The sequence below is a fragment of the Phocoena phocoena genome, chromosome 16, assembly GCF_963924675.1.
Source record: "Phocoena phocoena chromosome 16, mPhoPho1.1, whole genome shotgun sequence".
NCBI lineage: Eukaryota > Metazoa > Chordata > Mammalia > Artiodactyla > Phocoenidae > Phocoena > Phocoena phocoena.
This window is the reverse complement of record NC_089234.1, coordinates 49265127-49279275: the sequence shown is the minus strand read 5'-3', so window position 1 is coordinate 49279275 and position 14149 is coordinate 49265127. Positions and strand designations below refer to the sequence as shown.

The following is a 14149-nucleotide window of genomic DNA, read 5'->3' as shown; positions in this document are numbered from 1 at the left end:
CACTTCTTGCCTCTCACCCCTTGCCTCAGACACTGAATCCAGCCCCTGCTCTCCTTGGCTTCCTGGCCTTTGCATATGCCATTCTCCATAACTGGAACGTGCTACTAACTGGAGATTAAAATTCTCAATTTATTTGGAGTTTGTGAGAATTCGGAGAGACAGTATTTGTGAAATGTCTAACATAGGAACTGGCCCATAATAAGTGCTTAAGGGATGTTTGTGGAATTAATGGATGTTGAATGAATAGTTTTAAATCTGCTCTTAGGAAAAAACACCGATGTAAACAGACGTCAAAGTGTTTGGGAAGAGGATGCCTCTTAGAATAGGAGTGATGGAGGACAGAAGCCACCCTGAGAAAGGACACAGGACCTCCACATGGGTATATTCCATGTGGAACTGTCCATCTGTAGTCAGAATCTGGGTTATGTGCTCCCACGAGATGGGGGCATCCTGGCAAGGCTTGCATTTCCAAAGTCAATACCTAAATAAGAGGCAGATCCTCGGGAGTTGAGGAAGATGGCGGAAGAATAAGACGCGGAGATCACCTTCCTCCCCACAGATACATCATAAGTACATCTACACGTGGAACTGCTCCTATAGAACACCCACTGAACGCTGGCAGAAGACGTCAGACCTCTCAAAAGGCAAGAAACCCCCCACGTACCTGGGTAGGGCAAAAGAAAAAAGAAAAAACAGAGACAAAAGGATAGGGACGGGACCTGCACCAGTGGGAGGGAGCTGTGAAGGAGGAAAGGTTTCCACACACTAGGAAGCCCCTTCGCAGGCGGAGACTGCGGGTAGTGGAGGGGGGAAGCTTCGGAGCTGCGCAGGAGAGCGCAGCAACCGGGGTGAGGAGGGCAAAGTGCAGAGATTCCCGCACAGAGGATCAGTGCTGACCAGCACTCACCAGCCTGAGAGGCTTGTCTGCTCACCAGCCAGGGTGGGCGGGGGCTGGGAGCTGAGGCTCCGGCTTCGGTCAGATCGGAAATCATTAAGATCAGACAAGAAATAAATGAAAAAGAAATGAAAGAAATGATAGCAAAGATCAATAAAACTAAAAGCCGGTTCTTTGAAAAGATAAACAAAATTGATAAACCATTAGCCAGACTCATCAAAAAAAAAAGGGAGAAGACTCATATCAATAGAATTAGAAATGAAAAAGGAGAAGTAACAACTGACTGCAGAAATACAAAAGGATCATGAGAGATTACTACAAGCAACTCTATGCCAACGAAATGGACAACCTAGAAGAAATGGACAAATTCTTAGAAATGCACAACTTGCCAAGACTGAACCAGGAAGAAACAGAAAATATGAACAGACCAATCACAAGCACTGAAATTGAAACTGTGATTAAAAATCTTCCAACAAGGCTTCCCCGGTGGCAGAGTGGTGGAGAGTCCGCCTGCTGATGCAGGGGACACGGGCTCGTGCCCCAGTCCGGGAAGATCCCACATGTCATGGAGCAGCTAGGCCTGTGAGCCATGGCCACTGAGCCTGTGTGTCCGAAGCCTGTGCTCTGCAATGGGAGAGGCCACAGCAGTGAGAGGCCCGCGTACCACAAAAAAAAAAAAAAAACTTCCAACAAACAAAAGCCCAGGACCAGATGGCTTCACAGGCGAATTCTATCAAACATTTAGAGAACAGCTAACACCTATCCTTCTCAAACTCTTCCAAAATATAGCAGAGGGAGGAACACTCCCAAACTCATTGTGTGAGGCCACCATCACCGTGATATCAAAACCAGACAAAGATGTCACAAAGAAAGAAAACTACAGGACAATATCACTGATGAATACAGATGCAAAACTCCTCAACAAAATCCTAGCAAACAGAATGCAACAGCACATTAAAAGGATCATACACCATGATCAAGTGGGGTTTATTCCAGGAATGCAAAGATTCTTCAATATACGCAAATCAATCAACATGATACACCATATTAACAAATTGAAGGAGAAAAAACAAATGGTCATCTCAATAGAAGCAGAGAAAGCATTTGACAAAATTCAACACCCATTTATGATAAAAACCCTGCAGAAAGTAGGCACAGCGGGAACTTTGCTCAACATAATAAAGGCCATATATGACAAACCCACAGCCAACATCGTTCTCAATGGTGAAAAACTGAAACCATTTCCACTAAGATCGGGAACAAGACAAGGTTGCCCACTCTCACCACTATTACTCAACATAGTTTTGGAAGTTTTAGCCACAGCAATCAGAGAAGAAAAAGAAATAAAAGGAATCCAAATCGGAAAAGAAGAAGTAAAGCTGTCACTGTTTGCAGATGACATGATACTATACATAGAGAATCCTAAAGATGCTACCAGAAAACTACTAGAGCTAATCAATGAATCTGGTAAAGTAGCAGGATACAAAATTAATGCCCAGAAATCTCTGGCATTCCTATACACCAATGATGAAAAATCTGAAAGTGAAATTAAGAAAACACTCCCATTTACCATTGCAACAAAAAGAATAAAATATCTAGGAATGAACCTACCTAAGGAGACAAAAGACCTGTATGCAGAAAATTATAAGACGGACTGATGAAATAAATTAAAGATGATACAAATAGATGGAGAGATAGACCATGTTCTTGGATTGGAAGAATCAACATTGTGAAAATGACTCTACTACCCAAAGCAATCTACAGATTCAATGCAATCCCTACCAAACTACCACTGGCATGTTTCACAGAACTAGAACAAAAAATTTCACAATTGGTATGGAAACACAAAAGACCCTGAATAGCCAAAGCAATCTTGAGAATGAAAAACAGAGCTGGAGGAATCAGGCTCCCTGGCTTCAGACTATACTACAAAGCTACAGTAATCAAGACAGTATGGTACTGGCACAAAAACAGAAATATAGATCAAGGGAACAGGATAGAAAGCCCAGAGATAAACCCACGCACATATGGTCACCTTATCTTAGATAAAGGAGGCAAGAACATACAGTGGAGAAAAGACAGCCTCTTCAGTAAGTGGTGCTGGGAAAACTGGACAGTTACATGTAAAGGTATGATATTAGAACACTCGCTAACACCATATACAAAAATAAACTCAAAATGGATTAAAGACCTAAATGTAAGGCCAGAAACTATCAAACTCTTAGGGGAAAACATAGGCAGAACACTCTATGACATAAATCACAGCAAGATCCTTTTTGACCCACCTCCTACAGAAAAGGAAATAAAAACAAAAATAAACAAATGGGACCTAATGAAACTTCAAAGCTTTTGCACAGCAAAGGAAACCATAAACAAGACCAAAAGACAACCCTCAGAATGGAAGAAAGCTTTTGCAAATGAAGCAACTGACAAAGGATTAATGTCCAAGATTTACAAGCAGCTCATGCAGCTCAATAACAAAAAAACAAACAACCCAATCCAAAAATGGGCAGAAGACCTAAATAGACATTTCTCCAAAGAAGATATACAGACTGCCAACAAACACATGAAAGAATGCTCAACATCATTAATCATTAGAGAAATGCAAATCAAAACTACAATGAGATATCATCTCACACCGGTCAGAATGGCCATCATCAAAAAGTCTAGAAACAATAAATGCTGGAGGGGGTGTGGAGAAAAGGGAACACTCTTGCACTGCTGGTGGGAATGTGAATTGGTACAGCCACTATGGAGAACAGTATGGAGGTTCCTTAAAAAACTACAAATAGATCTACCATACGACTCAGCAATCCCACTACTGGGCATATACCCTGAGAAAACCATAATTCAAAAAGAGTCATGTACCAAAATGTTCACTGCAGCTCTATTTACAATAGCCAGGACATGGAAGCAACCTAAGTGTCCATCATTGGATGAATGGATAAAGAAGATGTGGCACATATATACAATGGAATATTACTCAGCCATAAAAAGAAACGAAATTGAGATATCTGTAGTTAGGTGGATGGACCTAGAGTCTGTCATACAGAGTGAAGTAAGTCAGAAAGAGAAAAACAAATACCGTATGCTAACACATACATATGGAATCTAAGAAAAAAAAAAAAAGGTCATGAAGAACCTAGGGGTAAGACGGGAATAAAGTCACAGACCTACTAGAGAATGGACTTGAGGATACGGGAAGGGGGAAGGGTAAGCTGGGACAAAGTGAGAGAGTGTCATGGACATATATACACTACCAAACGTAAGGTAGATAGCTAGTAGGAAGCAGCCGCATAGCACAGGGAGATCAGCTTGGTGCTTTGTGACCACCTAGAGGGGTGGGATCGAGAGGGTGGGAGGGAGGGAGACGCAAGAGGGAAGAGATATGGGGATATATGTATATGTATAACTGACTGACTTTGTTATAAAGCAGAAATTAACACACCATTGTAAAGCAATTATACTCCAATAAAGATGTTAAAAAAAAGAAAAAGAAAAAAAAAAGAGGCAGGTCCTCACATCTGCAGGAAACGGAAGAGAGAATTCAGCCGTGAGCTCTTGACTGGGGTTTCAGCTCTTGAGAAACCCAGGCAGACATTCCTGGCTGCTGGATAATTAAAGACCAGTCACATGAAGCCAGAGGACCAAGGATGGGAAGATAACATTTTTTTTGAACAGTTAACACCCAGAATCCCCATTACATCAGTAACTATATTTTATTTAAGAAAATACCTGTGTCAGCAGGAGCAAAGGCTACCAGTAAAATTGATCTTCATGAGAAAATGAGGAGAATCTACTTTGGAGTCAAGACCCAGAGGGAGAAAAGAGAGGGTGGATAGGGAACGGGAAGCTAGCAAGATGTGGAGAAAGGATGAGGCCCTGGGTGGACGGGGTGGGGCTGTGGAGAAGCACACAAGCCTTCTCCGGGAAGACTTCGAAACTTCGAGGCTGTTTGTGCAGCTGCAATACGAAAGTCCCACCTCTACCTCCACCGTATGTGACACCATCTCCGAGACTTGGATTTGTTGTCCTGTTGAAACCAGGAAAGACACTGATTTCCCATCTGGATCGGTACTGGGTAGGGTAGAGGCAGCCCCATCAGAAGCTCAGATGATTTACTTCCTTACTGAGTCCCTAGGGGCAGGATTAGGGCCAGGAGTAATGCAAATAGAAGCCCCCTGTGAAATGTGCTCAGCTCTTCAGGAGACCTGTACAATCCTATCTGGACCTCAGCGGCCTGAGACCTATGCCCACCCCCGTCAGGCTGGAAGGGAGAGGCCCAGGAGGATGACGGCCCTGCTAGGTCACTGGCTATCTGCCTTCCCAGTGCTCTGTGCACATTTCTCCACAGTAAATCTGAGAATTGAGGCAAGTCATATTAGGGTGCTCCAGCCTTGCCTCCCTTGCACTCCAGGGGCCCAGGGAACTGTTGTGCATCCACATTATCAAGGTACAAATCATCCCGGAAGGCAAAGGAAGATGAATGGCAGGCCAGGGTCGCAGCCACACGGGCCAGCTGCAGCTCGCCACCAGACCATTATCCACCCAACACCACAGCTAAAACTGTGGGAAATGTGTTCATTAAGAAAGGCTGCATTTCCTCCAGGCTTCTAAAGAGCCCAGTTTTCTCTTGCCTCTGTCATTAATCAAGCGAAGTAATTAATCAATCAAAGTGCAGGGAGGCCTCACAGAGGCAAACAGCAGGAACTGACCTCTGACCAGATCCTCAGACAGGCTCTAGCCGTCCAGCGAAGTCAGACAAGCAGCCGGCAGAGGGTCCAGCTGGGAGGACAAGCTGACGCCCAGATGTCACAGCTTGAGAAATCCATCTCCAGGCGAGAGCTCTCTGCCAACCTGCTGCCAGCCCACACGTCCTGAGAGAGGGCGCCACGGCCAGGCCTGAGGAGGGAGCTGATGGTGGCAGAGGGCCAAGAGGATGGGGATCTCTGCTCATGTTGAATCCAAGGAGGGGGGAGGGGGGAGAGCTGTGGAGGAACATTTGCTATACCCGAGGCTCTCTGGCCTCCAGTTGTACACATGGCCACCGGCGGCCAGAACTACAACCAGCTGCACCCAAGCAGACCACCTGTTCAACTGGCCCTGACAAAGGCATCGATGCTCACGCTTCCCCAGTCTGGTCCCTACATGTTCCATCTGGGTCTTTAGGGTGAAGAAAACCAGAGAAAGTGACATGAAGTCCAAGGTAGCTCTGATGTGAGGAGGTTCAGTGTTGCTCCAGAGGAAAGAATTCTACAGGTAGGTTGACAAAAAACTTGTAAGCTAGGGAGAAGTCCAGAAAGGCTTACAGAAACAGGGATGTAAGGGGCGGGGTGAAATGCTTTAATAGATTGAGTGAGGAAGGAGTGATTCCATCTATCAATTCCACAATTTTAAAATGCACAAAGAAGAGAAATTCCAACCTGAGGGAGCATTTTATAATAATACCACATTAGCCCCTACAGCCTACGTCAAGGATCAGGCTTCACAGGGACCAGACAACACAGCTTCTCTCATTCGCCTGTCCCGCCTTGGAAACACATTTGAATAGAAATGGGGTAGCAATGTGACAATGTGTCTGTTAGGTCAACTATAGCCCTGAAGTCACCAGGCAATGCAGTTCTGGAGACCAAGGATGCTAAAGACGCACCTCTGACCAAGGCTACCCATGAAATCTGAGCAAAGTCTCAGGGGTCCTTAAGGTCTGGTTGTCACTTTTATTACTAGCTGAGTAAGACAGGCCCTAAACTAACTTGTCGAGAAAACAAGAATCGGAAACACCCAAATAAGACAGTGCTTTGTAGGGAAAAATAAACAACAGCACTGCACACTGGCAAAGGCAATACTTTTGGAGCCACTAGAAGCCACTTATTTAAGTATTTTTCTTCCAAAAGATGTTCTCTTTACTAAATAGGAACCCAAATCATTTGCTATAACTGCCTGGTTGGTTCTGGAGCACAGAAAGCCCTGACCACAGGCCTAACAGAAGAAGATGAAGCTTCTGAGGCCAGCTCAGTACAGAAGCAGAGAGATGAATGATCCTGTAAAAATTCCCTGTTTTTGATGGTCCGCTTGAAAACTTCTAATCCAGAATTATCATCCCAAGAGCAGCCATCTGGGGGAGGAACTAAAGATGGACTTGAGGGTTCCATTTCCGAAAGGATTTTCATTAATTTCATCAAGACAAAGTTAATAATCCACGACATCAATGCTGTTTTTTTTTTTCCTTCAGTTGGTTGTGCTAAACATGTTAGAATTTTCTCCATCAATCTCAGAGGTAGAGGCTGTAGAAATCAGTTTGCCTTCTACACTGTCATTAAGAAAGAAAGAAGTGGTAATAGCTACTGAGGAAACGTGAAGGGAATGGCTTGTAAATGAGATGAATCTGCCCAAATGGCAGCTGGGTAGGATGAGTAAATAAATCCACGTTGGCCTCTCTTCATAGCCCGCACAAGGAAGGAGATGCAATGAATGGAGATAGATTGCTTTAATAACGTATTTTATTTATAGATCTATAAAGAGGCTTCTAGAGACAGGTTAACTTATGTTAAGACCTGCATTCTTAACAGATCCACCCCATCAGTCCTTATCGAGAGTCTCCAAGGAGCAGGGTCTTGTCTGAAGAGCTAAGCGGGTCGCAAAGACAAGGCCTCTCCTTTCCCACACAAGGCAGCGATGATTGTGTGACTGATACGGACAGTACGTGGTGCTGGATGCCGGTGATCAGGGGCTGGACAGGTGGGAAGTGCTCTCCCACCCACCGTGAGGCTTTCCAAGAGCATGCTCAAGAAGGGAGCGGACTACATCATACAAAAAGTAACGAGGCCGTGTTCAGCCTTTCCGTGGAAACCCTGAACACACCTGGCTCCCTCCTCCAGAGCGGTACTGTTAATAGCTCAGCCTTGTTCAAACTGCTTTCTATATGTTCTCCCCTTTAATTTTCATTATGACTCTGAGGGGTAGGTAGTGTTCTAATCCCCAGTTTACACAGAAGGAAACTGAGGCACAGAATGACAAATAATAATAAACAGTTAGTAACTAGAGTTACTGGAATTTGAACCCAAGCAAGCTGGCTCCTGTGCTGTTGTTGCTGTCGCTACTATTACTAACACTACTACAGCCACTGCTGCTGCTGTGACTTCTGCTGCTACGACTGTTACAAGATCTCCATGATTTCACTCTTAAATCTGGCACTTTATGTAGTGCCTGGGTCTCAGAAGGAACAGAGAGAGGTAGGGTGGCCAGGATTCTACGTTCGATATCGCACTGACCTCACTTGATGATGACCAGCCACCCAACTCAGAGCCATGGCTTTGTTCATCCTCCTAACGGTTGTGTGTCATTTCAGAAAGCCCTCTACTGCATTCCTCGCTGCTACCACCAGTCTCCTTTTCTGTCTTGGCCTCCAGGACAGATTCTTTGTATCCAATGTGTTTGACGTGCAACCAAAGAGCTCACCTAAGCCTTTTGCCCAGGGCAAAATGAATAATCAAGACCTAGACAGGAAGTACTTTCTCCTCTCCCTCCACCCCATCAAGGCAGCACGTGCTGGTGTACCGGGAAGCAGCCCTCCTTTCTCCTGGAGTAGAAGTGCACTATGGTAAAGCAAGAACTGAGAAGAATGGATGGGGGATATGGGTCAGGGCACAGCAGGGCTGGTGTACGTTTGGAGGAGGACGAAGCCCTTTGAGGAGAGAGAACCTGGGGAGACCTTCCTAGGAGTGAGACCCTCCCGGGGTCTGGTCCCCACACAGAGTGGCCGGCACCTCCCTGTCCTGCCCCGGGTGGGGATGAGCACACACTGCCTGGGCCACGTGGTAGCACTGCACTTGCATCCACACGGAGAGTGGGATGGTAAATACAGAGGCACCATGAGACCCCCTCACCTCTTCTTCCAAACTCCAGAAGAGAGGAAGGCGGGACAGGTCACGGCAGGAGCCAAAACCACAAATCCTTGCATTAAACACCTTCCACGTCTGGCCCATATGCCCAGGGCTCTCAAGTCCACGGCCCTGTGGAGGCCTTTGGTCCACTCTCTCGGTCAACCCTTCACCACCTTAGAAAGACCCCAGACCTTGTGATGGCTCCCTGGAGCCATGGGCTTTGGGGAAGAGGGAGTTACTCCAGCTAAAATCTCAGTGTCTTCTGTGCTTCCCTATCAACCAAGAACATATTTCTAGCGTTTGCGGCCTGTTGGAGCGTGTTTCCTCTCCCCGCACCGCCGCCCCCCCCCCCATATAAGATTATAGACTGGATTTGGTACCTTGGCAAATCACACATGTACCCAGCCTACCATAGAGATTCTAATAACCCCCCTCCGCAAATCATGTGCCCCCTGATTAGATGATACCAAGATGTTCTGGGGTGGCCCTGATACTCAGGTGGCAGACACAGCCCATTTCTGCCCTGCAATCCTTACGCCTGGCTAAGTAAAGAAGATGTAACTAGTTTCAAATGCTGAGTGGCAAGCATATCCCATGCACAAACTTCTGAGCGCTTTTCACAAACCCAACTGGGAGAAATTTCCATGCGTCAAATGAAAGTTTTCTTGGGTGCTATATTCCTAGTGGAGACGCAGATGCCGGGCTACCAATAGACAGTCTCCACAGTGCTTCGCTGTTACCCCCAAACATCCAGGGAGAAAACACCTCTCACAATAGGTACACAGCTCCACATCCCCCTCGCAGGCCCAAGAGGAGCTAACCCTGCTTGCACCTATGTCAAGAGAGTGGCAGAATAACTAACCATACACACTGTACTTCTCATCTTGGAAGGAATGGAACGGGTGGGCAAGTGATGCTCCTACCCTTTTGCCCCCCCCCCCGGTCAGCTGGGAATCCAGCATGTTCTGGTTGACCTAAGCCTCAGCATTCAGAAGATGAACTGGGACAGTTCCCAGCTGTTTCCATATTATTGACTTTCTACACGGAAGAACTTAAAACAGGTTCAAAATGATGACTCCCCGCAGGAAGGCTCTACCCCCAGTCCTGCCAGATGAAATCATGCCCCACAAAACAGTCATCACAGAAGCCTAAGAGACAGGACTCTCCTTACTCCCTAAGCACGCAACTTTTAAATATTAGAGGCACCCAGTGAGCTCATACGTCCTGCCTGCTGACAATGGCCATATCTGCCTGCTAATGTGCTTAGAGGCACTGCCCAGTTGACTGGTTTCAATGTCAGCAAACGACAGAGAGTTCTAGTTACTAAAGTTGGTGAGCAACAGCACTCAGCCAAGAGCTGAGGCGTATTGCTGACCGCGACAGGCCAAGTGTACGGGTGAGACTTCCTCCTGGAGGGAGCTTGGGAGGCAAGCACTGACCTGCAGCATTTGGAGGTAGCCTTCCTGGGGGTCGCAGAGCAGGGAAGAGATGCGGTGGTTGTTCCTCATGCATTTCTGGTTGTCCTTTGCAGATGGGAAGATCTGCCGGACCACGGTCATCCTGCCAAGGGCACTGTGGACCAGATCCAGGATCTCGGGGTCACTGATTTCCTGGGAAGATAACCAGAAATGTTTACCATTGACTCATGAGCTCATGATCTCTGCAAAAGACTTACCAGTAGTTGTCTAGGTCTACAGCCTAAATAGCTGATGCCAAAGGGGTTATGAGTTTGGGCCCAAGGTCAAAGAATTCATTTGTTGCTTATTGACAAATAAAACTTGCTTACCCTAAAATGCAAACAGGATTATTCAACACCTTCCCTGAAGGACAGGAAAAGATATCTGCAGCTAAACCACCAATGCACTGGCTTCCACGGAGTCAAACTCAAAAAGAACCAGTGCTGTCAAATGTCACAACAGGCATTAGCTGGAATTAAAGGCTAAATTTCCTGTTGGGAGCCATCTACCTGATTTAGACAAGGAAAACTGGTTTTCTCTGGCACAGCTGACCAAAATACAATGAGTTTCCCCTAATTCTTTAATAATTAGATTTTCTTGTAAAAAAAGATCTGCATACAAATTTTAAAAATATGTCCACTCATTCATTGCACAAAATCTACCCAACAGCTCCTCTGTGATTTGTTCTGTGTTGAGCACTGGGCATATAGCAGTGAATGAGTCAGGCTTAATCCCATCTGATGAAACTCAAGGTTTCATCATAGGATGAAATATGCTGAGTGATGTCATATGGAAATCTAGAGGCAAAGGAAACCCATCGTGCTTCCACATGAGACCATTTGCTAAGCTCTTTACACACATTTTATCAGTTGGTACTCACAACAACCTTAGGAATTCTATGAGGAAGATCCTATTATTATCCTATTGAAAATGAGCACTCTCACGCATAGAAATAGCAAAGGGAGCAGGCTAAGGGGAGCTCTTTCCAGGACGAGGCTTGTGTGAGGAATTAGCGCTGAAGCTGAACCTGAAGGATGACCTTGTTAGGCAAAGTGCTTGCAGGTAGGGGGGAGGGGGAGGGGCAGTGCAGAGCTGAGTCGTTGGCCATGCTCCTGAAGATGCGGGCAACAGGTGGCACCCTGTGGTACCCTATTCCGGTACAGGTAGTGGGGTGCCCCTCCAACCTAGGGAGGGGCAGGGCCACTGGCAGCGGGGAGAGATGGTCAAAGGCAGCATGGGATCTGTGTCCTGGGCCAGATGTGGGTGTGGGGTTCAGTAAATCCCGCTAAATCATCCTCACTAGAGACAATGAGAAGCCCTTGAAAGATTTTATCCACCAACAAGCCACAATCAGATTTACATTTTAAAAAATCTCTGGCTGCTGTATGGAGTGAGGATTAGAGAGGAACAAAACAGCTCCATGTCTGAGATCAACACAGGAACTACAAGAAATGGACATTCACCAAGGGTTTTGGCGGTGGGAGACAGTCAGGTTAAGAAAGCCCTGGTTTGCTGGTTCTAAGAAGTGACTCCATCAGTGTTGGTTGCAAGTCAAGATGTTAACTGTGAATAACTGTGTTTTAAAATTGGTCTTAAGTTTTCCTCCTTGCAGATGACACAGTCTGGAGTTGAGACAATGAGATGGTATAAATGGACCTAATGAGGTTAGAAATGAGTGATCAGAAGTTTCAAAATCACTTAAACAAGAACATAACATGTTTAAGGGTATAAGGGTAAACAAAGTATTTCAGGAATGTCCTAGGTACTCAATATGAGTGTGTAGACTGGTCAGTTGTAGCCATATGCTAGATCTGGGAGAAAGGAGGAAATTAAGAATTGCATCCTTTTAGAATGATCAGTAGTTCCCAAGTATGCAGAACTGCAGGCATTTCAAAAGAATTGAAGTGCTATTACCTATTGAATCTGGGTTTAAGCCACTTAAACTTTGTAGTTCAGACAAAAGTCTGTTTAAGGGACAATGATCTTGTTGGATTAGGACCAACTGACAATCAATGGTGTGGAAATTGCAATATAGGACCACCAAGTGAGACGGGCCCAGGACCCAGTTGGGCTTTAGGAAACGAAGCAGAGAATGTAGCTGAGCCTGGACGTTTGTGCTCTGCTCTTAGCTGCCCTGCTAATGGCTGCCTTGCCCCAAGCATAGGATAGTAGGATGAGAGAAATCATATTCTGACCTAATAGTAAGTAGAACTATAAGAAAGAGCAATAAGTGGAGTGGTCAGCTTTACTTGGAGAAGGAATATAGAGGCCTTTGCGGTGGGGGAAGGGGGATTTTTTTTTTGCGGTACGTGGGCCTCTCACTGTTGTGGCCTCTCCCGTTGCGGAGCACAGGCTCCGGACGTGCAGGCTCAGCGGCCATGGCTCATGGGCCCAGCCGCTCTGCGGCATGTGGGATCTTCCCGCACCGGGGCACGAACCCGTGTCGCCTGCATCAGCAGGCGGACTCCCAACCACTGCGCCACCAGGGAAGCCCCCCCCCCTTTTTTTTAACCTAGAAAAGTCACGAGGTCATGAAGAATGTAATTTGCAAAAGGGGGGTTATCAAAGCCAGCACACCTTGGAAAGGAAATGGATATGTTACAAACCTTTTGTTTTTCTCACTTACTTTCCATAGCAGAGGTCACCATAGAAGTTCTTTTATTAAGCCTCTCCTGCACCCTCAACTTCCCGATGGGAGAGTCAGTGGCACTGAACCCTCCCTACTGCGCCCCAAGAAGAACCCTGGAAATTGTAGGGGGCCTGGCTGATGGGGGAACACAGTACCTTTCTAATAGGTATAATCCTCACCTTCCCTGGCCACATGCAGCAGCCCCTGGCGTGAGTGGCTAAAGAAGCCAGGGCAGCCAGGACCTAATCAAGGGGGCTGGGTCCCTGTCCCAAGTAGCCCAGATCTCCAGACTATTCCTTTTCAATTCTGCCTACCCAGGACAGAGATGAGAACTTGGTACAGCTTCTTCCAACCCATCAGCTGCTATAAGCCTTCCTCAGAGTAAGGATCAGCTGGATTTCTACAGACCTCCCATCTCCCGTGGCCCAGTTTTCACCCACTCACTTGGGGTCGAAGCACTCCTACCCACCTCCCCACACCTCTGGGCCTATCCTTAGTATCTAGTACAGAGATAGCTGCAATCACATTCTAAGAATCCATGGAAGCAACTCCCCTGGATCGCTTGGAGGCAAGAAAAAGGGTCACTTCTCCTCCTAGGAATGTATCCTTCCCTCGGACACTTCCAAGCCTGCATCATCAATCAGTTCCGGCAGCTGCATGCCAGGCCCTCTTCTGTCCTGTTGGCCCTACCATGTCGCTTCAGTACCACTGGGCTGCATACAGGTATCTGCTCCCACTCTGCTCACTGCTGTCAGGCAGGCACTGCCTCCAGGCTGCACACCAGGTCAGCCTCTGGACCACTGTGAACAGGACCAAACTCCGGGCCTTCCTAAGGGTGCAGAGGGCAATGCAAGCAGCCTATTTACACAACCCACATGGAGAACAAACTTCCCCTCTGCCCCAGTTGAACATTCCTTCCAGACAGTGCTGCTGATGAGCAGAAGAAACAAGACAATGTGTATATACTGTGTGATCCTCACTGACCTCACCAAAGCCATCAAGGCAGCAATGAAACAGTAACACATCATACCCAGAAGCTCACTGAAGTGCTGAAGGGCACAGGCTCAAAATAAATCTTGCTTATTTGATTACTTTTTAAGTTTGCCTTGTGAAATATATCTTAATGCACAAACATTACATAAAGTATGAATAATAAAATGATTTCAGTGTACCTTCCATCAAAAAATAACCTGCCTCTTGGTTGGATGCCTCCTCCCCAAATGCTTACCATTTCCTCCTCACCAGGAGCTGCCTTTGTCTTGCTATAACTTATGTATGTAACCTA

At 46.3% G+C, this 14149-nt stretch overlaps 1 protein-coding gene across 2 annotated transcripts in view; it reads right to left on the bottom strand.

The window, feature by feature from the left end:
* GRID1 (glutamate ionotropic receptor delta type subunit 1) overlaps positions 1-14149 on the bottom strand; it is a 670781-nt gene that overhangs the window by 212800 nt on the left and 443832 nt on the right. For both annotated transcript variants that reach the window (XM_065894102.1, XM_065894104.1), the window contains exon 6: positions 10218-10388. In XM_065894102.1, coding sequence (XP_065750174.1) covers positions 10218-10388 — 171 coding nt within the window. The remainder of the gene's footprint in view (positions 1-10217; positions 10389-14149) is intronic.